Source organism: Ischnura elegans, chromosome 9 (assembly GCF_921293095.1).
Source record: "Ischnura elegans chromosome 9, ioIscEleg1.1, whole genome shotgun sequence".
NCBI classification, from domain to species: domain Eukaryota; kingdom Metazoa; phylum Arthropoda; class Insecta; order Odonata; family Coenagrionidae; genus Ischnura; species Ischnura elegans.
Window position 1 is genome coordinate 88725881 of NC_060254.1, and position 20226 is coordinate 88746106.

Genomic DNA, 20226 nt, shown 5'->3' on the forward strand with positions numbered 1-20226 from the left:
GCCAACCCTGACAACAGCAAGTGAATCTTAGAATTTCCCATCTCACTGGCCCTTTTGTATTGTTTCCTACCTCTCCACTCTGTTAATGTACCTATTACAAGTGCCCAAATGTAGGCCCATGCTTTGGTAAGAAAGAGGGAAGAGTCGCCTCAGATTATTAGGGTCCATGTAAGACACTCGGCCTGGCTAGAGGGGAAATATATTTCTGGCTGAAAGCTAAAATCAAGATATCCTGCAGCCCAAGGGCCAAAAGGTGAAAAGCAGGTTGTGCGAGGTTTGGTGTTGCTGCCGTCATCAGAAGAGTGTTATGTCAATGAGCCTAATTGGTTAAGGCCAAAACAGGCTTAACGGGGCCATGTTGAGGGAGACGTTTCTGAATGTTGTGATGATCTACCTTGCAGGAATTGAATACACACGCACATTACTACTACTCTCTCAGATGTTCTTGATGCAACATGAGCACAACTCATTAACACGACTTGTGGAGGAACCAGCATTGTTTTACAACTCATGGCTCACTTTTCTAGTTTAAGGTTGTGGAAAGACTCCTGAAGGAATGTGTGGTGGAAACTCGATGAGGATGTAAAACTTGAGCGAGATAATAGGGTGCTAAATAAATTCTCACTTCAGTGATACCTGCTGTGGTGGGTCAATGGCAAAAGGATAATTAATAATGGAACACTTGTTGTATTAGGTATCCAAGAAGTTATTGTTTTGCTGTTTAAACAAAACAATTGAAGTGTGCGGTATTTAGCTCAAAGAAGAACATGAAGTGTCAGTTCCATTTCCAATAACAAGGTACCCAGTCAACGCAGCAATTGTGGCCACTGGTCATAGTGGGTTGCCGTTATAATGGTTTTGGCCCCCGGCCATAGTGTGGCCTGCCATAATGTGGCTTAAGTATGGATGATACACTTTCTTTATATCAATTAAATCAACCAACTTCCATTTTAATAACTAACCTGTATCAATAGCAACCGTAATATACTTATGTTTACAAATGTTTGGTTTGCCAATCTGTGGCCTTCCTGAGACGATCCATAGTTGTGCACGTTTGGCAAGCCAAACTATGGCTTGCCACATGGCAACCACAGTCCAGCCATAATACGGCAAGATGTGGCTAGCCATAGCCATAGTTGCCACAAGTAAACCACAATTAGGCCACAGTGTGGCCATAATTGTTGTGTTGACTGGGTAGCTTCAGAGGTAATCTTCCTGGGGAGCAAATATGAACCAAAAACTATTTATGCCGAATACAAAAAAGAGGTAAAAGCCCTGTGCAACATTTAAAAAAAACGGGGAAGAAGATTAAACTAGTATCAATTGCTCATTTAAAGCTGTGGGGAGGTACCCCTCATTGAGAATAACCTTGCAAGGTTGAGGCTGAGCAAACCATTCTAAAATTGTGCAATCCCTTGAAAAAGTGCCACCTCCATGTCTTTACGAATATCTAGATATGGGAGATCTTGATACAGTGGCGGATACAGAAAAAACTCAAGGGGGGGGGGGGGGGGGGCGCAACATATCTTGAGTTGTCTTTACTTTTATCGTAATAAAATATGACCAAGTCACAGGCAAAGTATATGAAAATTTTATTTAAAGTGATTATAAACATGTAAATGACAATTCCATCTTATGATATAAAAAAGCTACAATTGTGGTTTTGCAATGTTCGGCAATACAGGCGGACCCGCAAGGGGGGGGGGGGGCGCGCGCTCCCTGCGCCCCCCATCTGTATCCGCCACTGTCTTGATATATAAGAAGAATGGGGTTTAAATAAAATTAAGCGTGCATGCATTAAAAAACGATGTCAAATGTGAGCAAAGAGCGTAACAGAAGTGTGAAGAATGCAAACAGTGTTAAAAGAACATGCAAGAAGTTGGAATACTGTGAATAAAACTATGCAGACGGTTTTCTGCACACCTTATATTTTCACCGGCTGCCTAGGAAAGAATGAGTAATAGTCCTTACAACGAACTGAAGAGGGAAACATGAGAGGTGAGTGACCAGCACAGATATATACAACAGATATATATATCTGTGGTTGTGGTTGTATATATCTGTGGTGACCAGGGTAGTTTATTCTATGCAATCCTATACTTCAACCGTAATGACACCTATCTATCCAAATAATAGTTCCATCTAGGTTTTTTTTGGAAGTGCGAGCAGGATATTATATATTGGAGGTGAAGGCATCAGTAATTTACTGCTACCACGTTTTTTCGTAAAATATAGAGCTACATATTATTTAAAGTCAAACTTCTGTTACCTCATTACTTCTTAATTATTATTATAAACGTAAAAAAATCTTAAATAAACAATTCTCATTATTTAACGTGATTCCCCATTTCTCCAATTCGGCGCGTGTGCACCATTTTCTCCTTGAAGGTTTTTTTTTCGAATATCCTGCGATCTTTTTAGCTGATAGTAGTACATATATGCATTTGATGAGGATCACTGGGAGTGACTTTAACCAAGAATTAAACTATATTTTCCATTTTGAACAATTTTCGGCGGTTTCTAAAGCCGTGTCCCAACTCGTTAGCCATTAGGCATCATGTATTTAGCCAGCCAGATTCTGGGCAGCCAACCACAAGGGAGCATGAATTGGGACATCCTTACGGAGGTGCTGCCATCTACTGGGCACTAGGCCAATGCAAAACAAGAGATAATCGGAATGATTTGAACAAATGATGAACAAAACCCACCCTAAATTGTTAAAATGTGATTTTGAGTATTAGATGTCGGAGAAAAGTATTTGATCATAATTTTAGTATCTTAGACAACCTTTTTGTAATAGTAAAGTAGGGGTATACTTTCAAATTCGTATTTTTAGTTCCGTATGGTTTTGTTAAAGAGGTTTTAGCTAAGTTTGTGGCGAAATGTTAACGTATATCCCTTTTAATTGGTTTGTAATATTTAAATCGTCTCTCAACCAAGTACTTTTTTGAATTCCTTATATTTTAGCAATTAAATTTTTAGTTTTGTATTATTAGAACAGGTCTATTTAGTCTATTCAAACGGTTACCGTCTGATTTGGGATTTATTTTCAAAATTTATTTAAAGTATGGTTTACGTACATAAATCAGGTTTCGGTATCATCTTTTAATCACCATAAATTTTAATTTTTGTTACTTATTCCGATTCCAATTTCGGGACTTTGTCCAATAACATATAATAATAATTGTTTATTCTTACGGGTGTTAACCTAATGTACAAAAAGTGTTAAATAAGAATTTAGACATAGTGTTACATAATTAAGAATATATTAGAAGCATATAAACATCAATAAGCATTATTTAACACGTTAGAAAAGTAAACGGTAGCAAAAGATAACATGTGATCGGTATAAAAAGTTATAAAATAACATATACATACACAAGAAGCATATAAACATTAATTAGCATTAAAATTAACGCCGCTTTCTCTTTAACTAATTTCTCCGTAATTCTTACACTTCCATTAACGCAATTTCATTATTATAAACAAAATAAAAATTAATAATTATTCGAACAAGTCTCAAAATATCAACACTACTTGCAAACAAGTACTATCCCTTGTTGACAGCCATGATGCCCTTTCTCCTGAAGACGCTTTGCACGCTTTGAATCATGGGAAAAGTGGGGCGAAGGATGCACTCCTCGATGCCTAAATCTGGCGGCCGCGTTAGCTGCCTAAATTCCCTCCCTTATGCTGGCTAACGAGTTGGGACATCCTTCCAAGATGGCGTCATGGCTAAATCCTGGAATTGGCATAGCCAAATGGCCAATTGGGACACGGCTTAATTTAAATCATTTTTCGTATTTCAATTATTCATTCCGTCATCTACCGCCATCCAGTAGCCATATCCGTAACCAGTTCTGTGTCGAATGTGTACCATTTGAATATATCTTAATATTTCTTGTTATCAACTTGCGAAAAATGTCGAACAGTAAGGTAGTAATACCTTTTCTTCTTCTCTTGTTTGACGGAAAATGTAGAAAGTTACCTTGTTGAAGACCCTTCAGGTGGCATGTCTTTTCAATGTGGTTGTTAATTTCTCATATCCCAATATCTTTGGGTCAATGATTCTTTGGCTCTGATAATAATTTTCTCGTGGTTAAATTGTTATTTTTATTGATTTTAACTTACTGAATGTGAATTCTATGAAATTACCTCGGTTTTTGTATTGTAATTATTCCATGACCCTCCTGATTGCCCTTTAAAGAGTTTAGAAAAAAGATAAAATTTCTGTACCTATCTGGTTTTATGACTTCCTGGAGTAAGGGAAGCAAGATTTAATTTTCAGATTGGATGTATTGGGGAGGTAATTTATTATATGATTGAGGCAAGGAGATACATAATTGAGGCACATCCTTCGATTTTCAGCTCGGATACCTTGACGCCAAACGTGAAGAGTTTCGACGATATCTTGAGCAGTCCGGCGTTATGGATGCTTTTACAAAAGTATTGGTTGGCCTGTATGAAGAACCACAGAGACCTAAAGACGCCTTGGAGTATCCTTTGTTCGTTTGCCATCTTTTGTGTTAATGCTTCGTTTTAGAGATTCGGTATAAAATATGCATTACGTTCAAATTAATAAATTCAAATACAAAAACATACATTTAGTTTATACTGATGAGGGAGGAATTGCTGATTCTATGAGAGCATAGCTAGCAGATGCTTCCTGGCTATTCTAATTGTTCCCTTTAACGGCTGAAGTTTATTGCCATTATTTTGTATGTTGTTCCTTAAATGGAGGTTATGCGAATTTCGAAGTATTTTTCTACGGGTGTTGTTGCCTTATAGCTTTTGAATCTTCGATTATACTTTTCAATTCATGAAAAAATTACTTCCATTTTTATAGATTGTGTTTAGGCTCTATTTATTCGTAGAAGAATTCGCGTAAGGAACAGAAAATAATTACTGAAGTTTCAACGGCGTAGGGTAGGTTGGAGACAATTAAGTCTTTTTTTATTGCCAGAATTTGTTCTCTTGGAGAGAGATGAGAGATTATTTCCATGCATAGATAATTAGTGTTGTTGAACGAAGGGACCTGATCCTTCCCTATCATAGTTTCTCATAGCCTCTTCTTGACCCAAAATTCCTTTCTTTATTGAATTAATTATTTTGTGACAATGGAATAATTTACAACCTTCTTAGTAAGAAATTCGATGATCTTCTATTACATTGAGGATATTCCCTTTAACTGAAATGAATATGATTTGGATATAATGACTAGTCGTTGCTAGCTGTTATCCATGCAGTTAGTTTCTGTTCTCTCATAACTGCCTGTGGCACAATTTCCTCACAATGCAGTGTGTGACCAGTGTTACCTTCGAGGATTTGCCCTATGGGCTTGTTGTAGCATTTGTTGTCTTTGTGGTACTTTTGTCAAGCTTATAATTTTAAAATTTAATGCATGTGATACTCTCCTATTTTTTTAATTTACAAAGTGAAAACTTACCCTTTGAAAGATGAATTGTGAGTGAAGGCTCCATGCAGAAAATTGGTCACAGGTTGAGTGAAATTTGTTTTTGATGCCATTGCATTGGACAAATTTGCTACAGTTGTCCCCAAAATATTTCATCTGATGACTAAATTTGAAATTTCCCCTCTATTTAGACTCAAAACTAGTCTTGTTGAATGAAGATGTCTAATATGGAATGTAAGTAATTGTTTATTTTGGAGCACATTTTGTTGGCGAAATGCCGGGCTAAGTCTAATGCTTTCAGATAAATTAAATTGAAATCGAAAAAGGAAAAAATCTTATATAAAGCTATTTTATTCTTTTGCTGAACCGAACTGCCAAATGAAACTGTTCATGGAAATGAACTTGTTATGGAATGAACAGTTCTCCAAAACTCCCTGTTCATGTCTGCACTGCACACATGGGGCATATTCGATCCAGCAAGTACCTATGCTCACCAAGAGGTATTTTGAACTGCAGCTTACTCCAGCAATTGCGTTGTGCTTACTACAAATGGTGGTTATAATGCAGACCATCCTGTCCATTCTGTACCATTCCCGTCTCTCCACAAAAACGAACTGTTGAGCTGCTGAACGGATCGAACGGCCTAATATTTTGAACTGGTTTATTTTTCTGAAGCTGTTCATTTTCCCAATGCGTTCATCGAGGCCGTTTGTTTCCTCTGGGTGTTTTTTTTTTTTTTTTTTGAGGCTGTTAGTTTTCTCTGGCTGTTCGTTTGGGATTTTGCGTTCATTGTGATTTTGTGTTCATTAGAACATTTGCAATTGATAAACAGAATACGATGGTTAAGGTTTGCGGTTAATTCACAGGTTGGTTATCTGTTAATAATTTTTTCTGTGGTTCATAGTTAATTTAAACATTAGGTTAAAACCTTATTTTGATTAGTTGCATTAATGCAAAAATGTTTCATCAAACTGAAAAGTTAATTAGAAATTGTTCAATTATGTTATATCCACTATTTACGTTGTTATAAAATTAAAATATTGGTGATGGTATCATGGGCATACCCAGAATCTAAACTAGGAGGGGGCAAAACTAGCTGTGGTCATTCAAGTTGTAACTTTTCTGCACAGAAAAGGTTAATGAAACAAATTTTAACGAAAACTGTAACTGGGTTAATCTATATGTCACACTGCGTTGCTTCAAGAGGTCTGGACTGATGATTTTGGGAAACATAAATTTAGCTCCAACTCTCCTCAAATTACTTGTATTGTAATTGAACATTGAAGGGGAAGGACTTTTTACTCTTCGGGAGAAAGTCTATGGAGGCATATATCCATCATTTTCTAAGGAATGAAAAAAATGTTATCTACAGTGATTTTATGACATTAGGTTTTTCATGTCTTGACATTTCGTATCACCACTTAGCTTAATTGCACATAAATACACCTCAAAGCATTAACTCCTTTGTTTTTCTTGTTTAATGCTTAACTATGTTACAGAATTCCATGGCTGTAACATATTTGACGTATTTTTTACATTCTACCGAAAGTACTTATTTGGCAATGAAACTTGACTATTTCTCACTGTCTTACATGTGCTATTATTGCCTGTTTATTGCATCATTAGAGTGAATAGATACCTGACACAGGCTTTAGTAAGGAGAAAAAAATTGATTTCTTACCAAAGAGTCTAAAAGAGAGGTTCACAAATGCTATGTATACTATAAATGTTATAAAGAACAGTTAGTTGTTTATAAAAGTCTAAGTTGCTCATAGGAGGAGCATTTAAAAACTTTTATGGTGCCAAAAACGTGTGAAGAAGAAGATGCTGAGTTAATAAATGTTAATTCTGGCTTATTCTACTTGTGGACAGCAGATATTTTCCTGCACACAGATAACCAAGGACAGAAATTACTATGCACACACCATATAATACCGCACTAAGTTTTCATGTACTCTAAACACCCAATAAACAGTATTTTCTACCCGAATGACCCTGACTGTTTGCCAGGAACGGATATAGCTATTCTTTTTACTGAACAGGATCAAAGTGAACGGTTTATCAAAATGAACTGTTTAACCCACCTCTTCATAGAAGTAGCCTTTATCCAGGAGTTGTTGACATTCCCTGTATCTTTGGTTGTTGTCTTGAGTTTTATTTATGGATATTTATGTATAGGTACGTCAGAAATGGTAAACAGGATTTAAAATTCATGTTGCAATTTTTTCATGCATGCTAAACCTCTTTATTTTAGACTTAATAAGTTTTCGTAACTACTGTGATGTTTTCTACATTTGAGTGGTGAATAACTTGTTTTTGTCATACATTTAATGCAATAAAGTAATAATATTAAGCTGATGCGAGTACAAATCTTATTTTCTTTTTCAATTTTGGAGTTAACTGAGCTTTTTGGTTAACATGACGTCAAATACAACCACACTTAGTATGGATACGAGTGCGTCATGAACTGTTTAACTTTTTTTGTGGTTATCTTTATCATCTTTATTACCACTAGTTAGAATTTAAACTTGCTTTACAGGAGGTTTGATCATTCCATTACAATGAATACGTAAATTCTTGCAAATTCCATTGTGCAGTGGGTAAATTTGTAGGCATAATTTTTAATTAGCATGATGAAGTTGTGATGGGAAAAGACAGAGAACTAGCTTGATATGTATGTAATTCAATAATTGGTGAAGATTCAGGACATATATTAATTGGATTTTGCATATTTTATTTATCAAGGTGATTTATGACGCTGTTAGTCTAATGTCAGAGTTACTGTATTTGGTCAAAGGGCAATTGTAGGAAGATGAAGTAATGGCTGCAGTTTATTGTCAATAGATCAATGGTGATGTCTTTCAGATCATGATATTGTTAATGAGCTTATCTAAATTTCAGGTATTAAGGTTTTTAGAGACTTACATCTTAACTCTATGCAGATATGTCAAAAAGCACTTGGGAGATGACTCACCAGAGTTGGTGGAATTTGAGTCAATGAAGGCGGAACTGGAAGAGTATAAAGCTCGCCTTAAGTCATTAGAAAGTGAGAATGAAGAGCTGAAAAAAAGACTAGGGGAAAATGAGTCCGATCAAGCTGTAGATGATTCAAATGCTACAAGAACCCCAAGTTTTGTTGAACCTAAAGCAGATGAGGAAACTACCAAGGAAGAGCCAGTTAATGAATAAGGTATCAATATATATTGTTTTTACGTAAAAACATAGCAATTTTTCTTTTTTCTTATTCCATTTCTTTCCCAGGTACCACCAAAGGAAATAATGGATAAAACTTACCTCTTGAACATATCTGATTGAGTGCATTGTTGTTGAAGGGAGAATTTCATGAATAACACAAACCAGTATGGTAATTTTTGTTGTCAAAGGTTTATTTTTTCATAAAAATGAATATTTCATAATATTGTAAAATTGTAAGTTTGTATTTAAATACACATTAAATATTATACAATGAGAATCTTGTTATTGCAATGAAGTAGTCACTGATACTTTTGAAATAAATAAGCTCGAAGCAGGTATTGTTAAAAGGAAACTGTAAAAACAAGCAACCTGATGCAACTCATTCAATTAAGACAGTTAAATCAAAGGCATATGTGATTTCTGAATGATAAACTTGTGTTCATTGAGATTTGGCAGCCTGCCTCCGCTTCACATCCCAATTGTAAACTCTGGCCATATTAACCTCGGTGGTGGTCAACTGATCTCTGTAAGAAAAATGAAAAGGATTTAGTCAGGATCAACAGGGGTAATAATTAAGTTCAGGCTGCATGAGTTATACCATCCTTCTGACGTAGCTACAATCAGGGCTTTTGAGTTTTTGGTCATAGAACATGGGTAATACCATAGAGTAAGTATATCCTAGAGAGCTCACGGCATAGGCGGAAATGGTATCGAGAGTTTAAATTCTCAAAGAGCAGATAGATGGCCCCGGAGTGGCAAGCAAGAGGCGAGTGTGTCAGCATTCAAGGTCGTTACCTGTCCCTCGCTTCTCCCCTTTCCTTCCCACCATCCCCTCTTCCTAACTCTCTATCAGTCTCCCAAGCATCGAAGGAAGGGAAAATAATGTTTGCATGGGTCTATGAGAATAGTCTCACTCTTCCCAGCAAGCAAAATCGGGAAAATAGGCTGGGTCCTATAGGAGGGATTTCTTTCTCGCCTGGTGAGCTGCGTCTTCCACGAAACCTTCCCTCTTCTCTCTGCTTGGCTTTCCCCATTACTAATGAAAACAGTTTTACAACGTGAATAAGTGTTGAAACTGTCTCATGCACTTCAAAGATTGCTGTTCGAAAGCCAACCAGGAGAGAGAGGGTATTTTCAGGGGGGCCCCGGGCCCTATAAATATATATTTGCAAACTAAGCGAATAGGCTATCAGTTAGATAGGGTCACGGAAGTATTCACTCGACCAACACACATTTTGATTAAATTGTGATTGGAGATGTGCTCGAATATCAAACGGATGTTGGAGGGGTTTTACTTAAAGCTATGTAATAGTATGCGAGACAGAATGATTCCTTTGATGAAGTACTACAGCCTTCCGCAATGCGGTACTGGAACATTTTCAAATTTGAGAGAAAATATTGCCGATGGTCTTTTATCGGAAGATATTATGCTGTGCGACTTTTTGAAACTTTCTGCATTCCATTTAATAAGTTAAGTTAATTAGTTTCTTGCTGAAAATTTGATGCGAAAGCGGAAATGCATTTATGACAATAGGAGTTTTTGGTTTGGAGTTTCTTATTTCAGGAATAAAGGACATATAAAATGTAAAAGTTTGCAAACAACAACATGCGAAAAAATATACACAAGAATTCACATTGATTTAAATAAAAGCTGGTAGCAATTTTCCACGACATTTCATTGCGTACTATGCGTTTCTGTTCACGGAGCCATCATCTGGTACAAGACACACACTTACATATAAAGATTACCTTTTTACCTGAGAAAAAGGGGTGGGGGAGTATTTGACATGTTTGAAGAAACGGTGGGAAACAGGCATACAGAGTGGAGACAGAGATAAAAAGGTATAAGTGAAGAGGTACGGGAAATCCAAGGTGGGAAGAGGACTCTAGACTAAACTGTAGAATAACGGGGGGATTGAGAGGAATAAAAAGTGGGTAGGGTAAAATGAGAGGCGACGCACAGTTAGATTATCAAGTGATATTTTATTTATTTGATTGCAATTTATATGAGGAGCGTAATCAGAAACTACTCGAGAATATCAACCAATGAAGACTTACTTCGCCAGCACCTTTGCACTTCGATTCCATTAATATCGAACTACGCAATTATAATTGCAAAGAAATCCCTAGGCTTGCCAATTGGACTAATGAGTTAACTGTTATTATTAGACAATTGGTATGACATTCTGAAGCATGGAAGTGGATGGGACAGTACTTATACCGAATCCAAATCATGCAATTACGTGTGTGATATTTCCAACAGCTATCAACCTATCTATTGCTAATCCTTTATTTAAATGGAGAAACAGATACAAAATTGTGTAATCTATTGAGTAAACAATAAGGATAACGATATATGCAAAAATAGTCTATATTCCTATACATATCAATTGTAAATTACGCTGCATCACGGCATTCCATACCATCCGGGAGCTGCCGCGGACTGCAAGCGCGGCCTAAACATAGATTTTTATTTTGCATGATGCTAATGGTCATAGCTGATTTAATTGGATGGACACTAAAAAGTTTGACGTAATTTAATGTAAATACCTTGAGGTAACTCAGTGATGCTTTTCTTATAATCCCAAATAAAAACAAAATTTCGACGAAAAACAGTCCTCCAATTTGTATTGTATTGGCGATAAATATCGCAAGACAGCGAATAAATTAGGTTATATGAAATGTAAAATAAATGTGGCACTAAATAAATTAGTTCTTATACATAATTCACATGCTAAAAGATTCACTTTCCAACGTCCGTCGAGTACGGTAATTCCCGTGGCCAGCAGCAAGCTCCGAACTGTGCGCCACGATAAATTGATCTTAATTTCGGTGTCGCAGGTGGTCACAATTCTCCTTTTGGTATCATACTCTATAGGTTTTGTTGTATACATGGTGTAAATATCTCTAGGTACCTCGGTGATCCTTTTTTTTTATAATCGTACATATACACAAAATTTCGACAGAAAACAGGGTCCACCATTTGGTATCGTATTGACGATAAATATCGTAAGACAGCAAAGAAATTAGTTTGTATGAAATGGAAATGAAATGTGGTACTAAAATATAGCTTTTATACAATTAATCTGCTTTAAAAGATTCAAGGCCCAACATCTGTCGAGCATGATATTTCCCGTGGATAAAAGCGAGCTGCAAACTGTGCCGTACGTTCGAAAAACCGATCTTTATTTCGGCGTCGCAGGTGGTCGCAATGGTGTCATACTCTATAGGTTTTGTTGTATATGTCGTGTAAATATCTCGAGGTAATTCTGTGATCCTTTTTTTATTATCCCACATGAAACAAAATTTCGACGAAAAACAGGGTCCGCCATTTTGTATCGTATCAGCCACAAATAATGCAACTGACAGTGGAGACCACGAAACTTGTTCCGCCTTTTTCAATGCTGTATTTTTTATGGCCTTCGGAATGGTGAACACATCCCTGAACTAGTAGCGGTTCCGTTGAATGGGCCTTAGTTTGGCTGTAATTAATTAATTTTCATGTGGTACTTTTCACAAGCCGTGTATAGTTCCATGATATCGCATTACTCAGCAGACGGGTCTGGGGCCGTATTCTGTAACTCCAAACCGATCAGTGCGGCACCAATTCGTCGGGTGCGACGTCACACCGACTCCCGGTAAGAAGTCGTGCGATTCTGTACGAACCCGGTCGGTGCGGCACCGATGAGAGGACGGGAGATCGTCGGTAGCCGTACCGACAGCAAAGAGGTGTCGGTACGGCCACCGACTAGTGGGTTTCATGAATTCCCCGGTGCGCATTGTACGTTTTATTTTGTTTTTACCTCATCACCGAGTAAATAATGAGGTTTTCTCCAATGTTATCTTTTTCTGCCCCTTCGAATACGCCTCTATAATTCACTGTGTCATCATCTATATTAATTACCTTGACAGAAATATAAGATAATGGTTAATAAAAATGAGGTTTGCTAACATATAATGACTTTCTCTCATTTATGTTACCGCACTTTCACTCGCTTGTAATAAGCTTCATTTCTCTCTATCATCATTTATTTGCTCCTTTGACATAAAAAAGATATTTTTGATTAAATATGATTTTTGCCGCAATGTTATCACTTTATATCACTCTGAATAGGCGACTGTATTTTCACTCGATCATCAATTTGGGGTTTCTCTCGGCATAGAAATAAGATCTTTTTATTTAAGTATGAAGTTTGCCTCAACGGTATCAGTTTCTTTCATTTGTAACGGGCAACTATATTTCATTTCATCGTCAGCCATTGATTCCCTTGACGATAAAAGAAGATATTTGTTAATAAGTATGAGGTTTACCGCAATATTATCATTTTCTCTCACTTGGAATGCGCAACTTATACATATGTATTTCACCCAATCACAATTTATTTACTTCCTCGTCATTACACTTCTTTTAATTGCACCCAGCTCCATATTTTTATCACAATTTCCTCACTTGTTCCTCTAATGTTACATTTGCATTTGAATCCTACGTTCACGTTCCATGGTATGCTATTTTCGTCTGCTACGGTGCCAATGGCAAAACCTTCCGTTGATAACATTTATACGGAACTTACTTAATGACAACTATATTACCAAATCATGAATAAATAGCATTATACGGAACCAATATTTAAAAAAAGAAACTACGATCTCAAGGATAGTTTCAATAATTCATTCCAGCAACAACAATCTCCATCACATACAAACTTTATTGTGATGTTGTAATATTGTTTCCTTCGATTCTGTAGGTACAGCATTACTACCACACATTATATAAGCATTGTTAACAACTTATCCAATATCGTTTATCTTAATCTAGCAATAAGTCGTAATTTCCGCAAATAAAAAGATTGAGAATGATGACAACAAACTGTGCCAATGAGTCAATTCTCTTGTTTTTACCCTTCTTTCATTGGTGGAGACACGTGAAACTTCGGATATAGTCGGATTTTCCCTGCTTGGGAAGGAGAGGGAATCGTACCGACTGGTTTGAAACCGACGACCTTACAGAATCGCTGAAAGTGTCGTCGTCGGTGCGGAATCCGTTGTCGGTACGGTTTGATGTCCAGTCGGTGGGCTTGAAAGGGAAACCGACCGGTGCGGCACCGACGAAATACAGAATACGGCCCCAGGTGGGGTAGTGGTAGCGTTTAAAGCTACCACCGAGGGGACCAGGGTTTGGGGCTTCATGATGGCTGCATACCGTATATGCCTGAATATAGTCCCCCCTTTTTTCCAAAAATGCCTGTGGTAAAAGTAAAGGGGGGGACTATATTCAAACACATTTTTTTTAACTTTTCGCGAAACTGAAACCTCAAAATTAGGGGGGGGGACTATATTCGGAGAAATACAGTATTTTGTTGTCTTCATTGTGATCATACGGCATCAACTTTTTCATTAATTTTAATTGCGACAAGCATAGACATGAGACTATTTTTTTATTATCATAATGGCGTTTAGGTATTTAAGCAGTGTCATTTCAAACATGGAGATACGACGACTACACTAGCAAGGGTTGGTGTGCACCAAAATGTTAATTTTTTCATTGCTTATACTGATCAACTTCCACATTAAAAATGAAAACCACTCTTACGAGAGCACATGCCATTAAAGGCTCGCGGCGATCAACAACACGCGTACAGACTTAATTACTAAGAACACAAAACTATTATAAAATGCCATATTTCTCTTTCTATTTAACTTCATTGTTACTTAGTTAAATTTTGCAGATCAGAAATTTCCTCACCCTTGGTAGAAACAGTAGAGATTCATTTCCCACTAGCATAACATAGGCACTATTTCATGTGTCTATCAAACATGTAAAGAGCAGGAGAGGTCTTAACAAAACTAAAATTCCTACAGTTATTGACGTGCTGAACAATAAGGTACAGTCCCATTCAGAAATAAGTTACCACCCGAAAGCAAGTCTCAACATGGCAGTAAATTTGCCCCGAAGATTGCAGATGACTGATTGTGAAAAAACCAAAGGCCTCTCTAAGAGACCTCTAGCATGGAGCTCTTTGTTTGCCCAATTTGTGATAATTGCTTTTGCTATTACATTTTATACATCAATACACTTACATACGTATTTTATAATTAATTGCATTATAAATTATTATATTTATTATAATTATTAATTATAATTAATTTACAGATTTAAAAAAATAACTTGTGCAGGAAAAAAATACATTGCTTGTTTTTTCAAGTTTCAGATTTCATGAAAAACATGAAGAATAGTGGGGCAGATCAAATTACGAATTATGAATAATCAAATCAGTATATTTGAGTACTACGTCATTCATCAGCCCTGCATAAACTATCATCACTGCACAATCGGTTTAAGTTTTTGGGGTTTTGGCCACCATTTCAGTCACTAGTCCCACAGTGCAGCTTAAAGACCTGAGTGGAATTCACTCATAAGTCAAATATTTACCTCTGCTGAGTAACTTCTAGAGCTGATGGTACCATAATCCGTACACTAACTCCTTTTTACAAAATAGGCCGTAAGTAGTCATTTGAGGAACATTTCCTCAGTCATTTTCTAGATAACATTAAATAAATTATAGAAAACTTTAAAATTTTCACTTTTTAACGCAATATTAATAATATGTAAATGGAATTACTGAACGCTTTTAAACATCGCTGTTAAAGTAGACCACATACGGCATGTGTTCATACCCATTGCTACCATCTGGCTAGTTGGGGAACTTAAAAAAAAAGCACAGGTAGTCACTTAAGCTCTCATGACCCCCACATGTAGTAAATGGAATTTTTTATAAAATCATGAAGTGAGTAAGAAACTAGGTAACCATAGGTCTATTTCAAGTTACATAAATACCACATTCCACATACATGTATGAATTTCTCAAAACAAGAAACTAAACATAATCATACACCAAGCTCTTAATTCCTTAGTTCAAATATCTTCAAACATAAAATCACTGACAAATGAAAGCATTTTCTGCCTCTACAATGATCAGGGGATCAATGGAGTTTCACTAAAAGAAAAATCAAGGCAAAAACTTACCGAAGAAAATCTAAATCATGCTCTACGTAGGCAAGGTGCTTCTTTGCAGTATCAATATTCTTTTTCAATAGTGAGGAGGCATCATCTAAGGTGTACTCCAACATTATATTTGCCTGAAAATAAAATCACAACTGAGTAATGTTTTCTTTAAAAAAATCCACCAATAATCTTGGGGTGGTTGAAATTATAAAGTCATAACATTTTCACAACAACAAACATTTCCACACTTACCCCAAGCCAAAGACACACTTTATCAGTGGGTGGCACTAAGGCTTTCATAAATACTTGTTCTGACAGTAAAAATTGGGTTTCAATATCCTTGGGAGACTCCCGCTGTTTTTTCAGCAGATTTATCATCAGCTGTGAATGCTCTAAATCAGGAACTTGGGACTTTAACCTGAAAAGAAATTTAATTTTTAGGGATGAACCAATCAACACTACTAACATAAATCCTTTCAACCATTTTGCATCACAAATTGGCTATGGCATTATTTTTCAAGTTCTCAGAGTATTGATAAAACTGATTTAAGTCCTAGGCATTTGTTAAATGATGGGAAAAAATCTGTAGCACGAGGATGCAAGAACATCCCTAATCAAGGAACACCCACAAAGATTCATAATTATAGCCCTGCCACCAAATTGTATCATTCGGGCATTTAAACCTGCACCAAACGGGAAGCGCTGGTTCAGGAGTCTCTTCAATTGAGCCACAATGGGATGGGTAGCCCCTAAGAGATTTTCACTTAAAATGTAATAATTATTTTTTCATATTTTTGATGAAAACCTCTGTTACAATGAAACAATAACATGTTTTAATGTCAGCTATGTCCAGTGGCAGATCCAGAGTACGGACAAGGGGGGCTAAGTGGGGGTTAACCCTCCAGCAGTAGTGGGGTTCAAAAATTATTATTCTACCTAGTGTAAATTGGATATCCCAGGGGGGAGGGCTATAGCCCTTTTTGCCCCCCCCCCCATTGATCTGCCACAGTAAAATACATAATATTTCTACGGGAGGAATGAAATTAATTATTATCTTAAAATTATGGCAATCATCTGAGGTTTATCATGACGTCGAAACTTGATTCTGACAAATGGTCATTTCTTGTAAACAACCATCGTAAAATGAAATTTACCTAAACTTACAAATTTAATGAAATTTTCTTGATAATGAAGAATCCATTAGCTAAGTAGCTCATGTTTTATTTCAATCACCATTTCAACTAAATCACCACTACGAAGCATTATTTTTTTCTTTACATATGTATTGTAGGCTTCATTGCTCTGGCCGCACCATGACGCTAAGTAGGTAATAAGTATGTATTGCTTTTGAACATTATAATTTGTATAATATCAACAAAAGCAATTGAAGATGTAATATTAATCCATGAGAGTACTTATGATGATCTCTATTCCCCAGCAGAAGTGTAATTAGTACTTATGATAATATAAAGAAGAATATTCACGTGCAAGGAATATTCATGCAACACCTATAATATGAATTTTAACAGAAGAGTAACGACAATAGATAAAATGAAAAAAAAGTGTTATATAACCTGGAGGCTATACTACTTGCATAATTATGATTGACGTAAGTACATATAATTAAAGTAAATAAACTTATCTCACGCAGAAATGAGCAAAGACTTCACCAGTTCTTTAATTAGGCATGTTAGTCAGCCCAAATACATTATTTTTAGTCTATATTCTTTTGAGTCATCAAAATTTTTCACAGGACTAACCATTAACTAGACAGAAAATCCACAACACTCATCTACTACCTACACCTGATGCATTAACATTTCAGCAGCAGAATCAAAACACAAAACTACCCAACACAGTCTACATGACTCACACTTCTCATTGATCCATCGACAGTACACCACATGGGCACTGAAGGCAAGACAAGGCTCTCCGGAGCATCTGAATTCCTCAGATCATCAAGCAGTAATCAAGTACACAACTACAATGAATATTTTAGGTGAGAATTATCGTATAGCAGACAGCTAAAAAAAATCGTGACTGCTTCAATGTTTTACTGACTTTTTCAGTCTTTTGCTGTGATTTCCCAGACTTTTCACTGACCTCAAATTTACAGACATTACCAGGTTTTTGAAAGGCAAAGAAATCCTGCTCCTATGTACAATGGAACAACAAGAAATATTTATGCATTTCAATACACATTGATGATGGTCTGATAGTAGGCAAAGATAGAGCATAAATGGAAGAATTCATGGAAATTTTACAGCAGCAATTTCATCCAAATAGAGGGTCTCTCAAAAATTTCTTGGACATGTGGGTACATCAAAATGAAGACGAATCAATAGCAATAAATCAAAACTACTACACAAGGAACATTTAGGAGAGATTTGGAATGGCCGAGTCAAATTGAGTGCCTAATCTGGTAAGGTGTGATGTCAAAGACAATGTCACAGCTACAATTCCTTGCTGTAAAGCAGTGAGCTGTCTGTTGTTTTTGGCTATGTACAGCCTCACGTCTGGACATAGCTATCGTAGTGAACTAAGTAGCTCAGGTCATGGAAGACTCAAGGTGGGATCAAGTAAAATGTATCTTTAAGCAATGGATGGGTAAAATACATTAGGGAATTATTTAAAAAACAAAACAAAAGGGTTATAGGTCTTCAGTGATGCTGACTATGCAGGTAACAAGGATACAACAATTCAATGACAGGTAATGCAGCAAAGCTATTCCATGGGTCTGTACTGTGCATCAGTCAGTTACAGAAGTCAGAGACAACATCAACCACAAGCAGAAATAGTATCAGCAACAGAATGAGGAAATAAGCTGATCTGTCTAAAAAGATTGCAAACTGGATGTAGTGGAACTGGCACCCAAGACAAATCTTCTACACACTACATTTAAAATAACTGAAGCTGTCTACAATTCCAGCATTTCATAGAAAAACAAAACACACATCAACACTTCTATGGCAGGGAAAGATTCTTGAAGGACGAACTTGGATTGGAGCAAGTCAATATGGTTAAGCAGCTACCTGACCTGCAAACCAAGCCATTGGAAAGATTTATATACAAGCTGCTGGGTACAAAATTGGGGAGCTGGAGAGAAATATTAGTAGGTATTCCTTTAGCAGGAGTTTATGATATGAAAAAGAAAAATATTAACATACCTGCAGCATGTAATAGATTACAAATAATTGTTGTACTATGGCTGTAAATAACTGAAACAAGAGGTGTACTTAGGAAATATTGAACTAATAGTTCTAAACGAATAAAGATGATTTCCACAATTACCTACTTGATACAGGTGATTGTTTTCATTCAGTTGCACCAGATTGCATGGTAATTGAGGAAAAGGAAGTTCATAAACTGAGATTACCACTAAGACTTAATTCAAACTTGAAACTTAATGGATATTAATTCAAGTGTAGCGTTTTGCAGTGATTCTTATACTTTATGACATTATAATAATAATAGTAAATTTAAATTATCCAAACGCTTTCTTCCTTAGCTATTAGGCTTCAAAGTAATGAGCTAAGGGCTGAAATTAGGGGATTGATTAAAATATATTTCAAATTTAGCAATTGCAAATTTACGGGAAGGGTAATGAACAGAAAAGAAAACGACAGTTGTAGCTGCCTTCAATGATTGTGTATCCGCCCACACAGCAGCGTAGTCGCCCACTCAATTTGTGTAGCCATCTGTGCAGTCATTCGGTACAACATGTGTGGTCACTTCCTCGTGGGATCCACAGCAAATTAACTCAAACATGGACTAACTAAATTTAGAAAAAAATCTAAAATGGGGATTTTTGTAGGGACCATACACCACACATGATATATTAAACACAAATTGGCGAGGTTTGCAGGTCGTGGGGGATAAAAATGTTAGCAGACGGCGAAAGGAGCCGTATTTAACGTTTCAAAAAGTGACGACCTGAAGCAAAGAGGCTAAGCGATTAATTTTCTTACCCTAGAACGAGTTTGCCGACATAGAATCAAAATGCGTAAACGCCAAGCGATTAATCCCATACATGCCTCCGTGATCAAACAAGCAGTTCAAAAAAATTACACGAGCTTAGACATGACACATACGCCCAAAAGCGTGAAATACATGTAACCATGAAAAATACATTTAGATAGTTCACTAGCAATGAGGTTGCTTCCAAGGATGTGTTTAAGGCTCACCTTCTTCGTTTCGCAAGTAAGTTGAGCTCCATAAACTTGTATTTACTATGCTGCTCGTCCAAGCGTTTAAGAACTACTTCAACATTATTGTTATTTTCTGAGAGGGTCATAAATGTATCAACGTCGTCCTAGGGAAAGAGGTTGAATAGAATGCATTAGCCACATGAGATTGACCACCTTTGAACGATGAGAACAAGATTGAGAAACACGAAATATCACAAAGCGTGCACCAATTAATTACCACGAATGCTGCTTCAGGTATTCCCGCAAATGATTTCTTCTTTTCCTCATTACCAACATCTTCGTTACCTGCTGCCATGATGAACCGAAACCTGCCGAAACCGAAGTCACCGACTGCAGCCTGATAGCAAAATTCGGCAGAATTTTGGAATCGAAGACAGATCTTTACAAGTGGTAATTCCGGATACAAT

The 20226-nt window shown here is 36.5% G+C and overlaps 2 protein-coding genes across 2 annotated transcripts; one reads left to right on the plus strand and one right to left on the minus strand.

Moving 5' to 3' along the window:
- Nucleotides 1-3799: 3799 nt before the first annotated feature.
- On the plus strand, nucleotides 3800-8885 carry LOC124164850 (c-Myc-binding protein-like). Its single transcript, XM_046542051.1, has 4 exons — nucleotides 3800-3936; nucleotides 4369-4496; nucleotides 8356-8603; nucleotides 8675-8885. The coding sequence occupies exons 1-3, from the start codon at nucleotides 3922-3924 to the stop codon at nucleotides 8600-8602; spliced, it is 390 nt and encodes a 129-aa protein (XP_046398007.1). The 5' UTR covers nucleotides 3800-3921; the 3' UTR covers nucleotide 8603; nucleotides 8675-8885.
- A 43-nt stretch (nucleotides 8886-8928) lies between these two features.
- On the minus strand, nucleotides 8929-20198 carry LOC124164849 (prefoldin subunit 3). Its single transcript, XM_046542050.1, has 5 exons — nucleotides 20037-20198; nucleotides 19796-19923; nucleotides 15864-16029; nucleotides 15633-15745; nucleotides 8929-9132 (listed from the first exon to the last, which is right to left on the minus strand). The coding sequence occupies exons 1-5, from the start codon at nucleotides 20112-20114 to the stop codon at nucleotides 9048-9050; spliced, it is 570 nt and encodes a 189-aa protein (XP_046398006.1). The 5' UTR covers nucleotides 20115-20198; the 3' UTR covers nucleotides 8929-9047.
- Between the last annotated feature and the right edge of the window lie 28 nt (nucleotides 20199-20226).

Coding starts and splice junctions, on each gene's coding strand:
- LOC124164850 (XM_046542051.1), top strand. Junction 4,497..8,355: donor AGACCTAAAGACGCCTTGGA/GTATCCTTTGTT, acceptor AACTCTATGCAG/ATATGTCAAAAAGCACTTGG.
- LOC124164849 (XM_046542050.1), bottom strand. CDS start 20,114: ATGGCAGCAGGTAACGAAGATGTTGGTAATGAGGAAAAGAAGAAATCA. Junction 19,924..20,036: donor TACCTGAAGCAGCATTCGTG/GTAATTAATTGG, acceptor CTCTTTCCCTAG/GACGACGTTGATACATTTAT. Junction 16,030..19,795: donor TTACTTGCGAAACGAAGAAG/GTGAGCCTTAAA, acceptor ATTTCTTTTCAG/GTTAAAGTCCCAAGTTCCTG.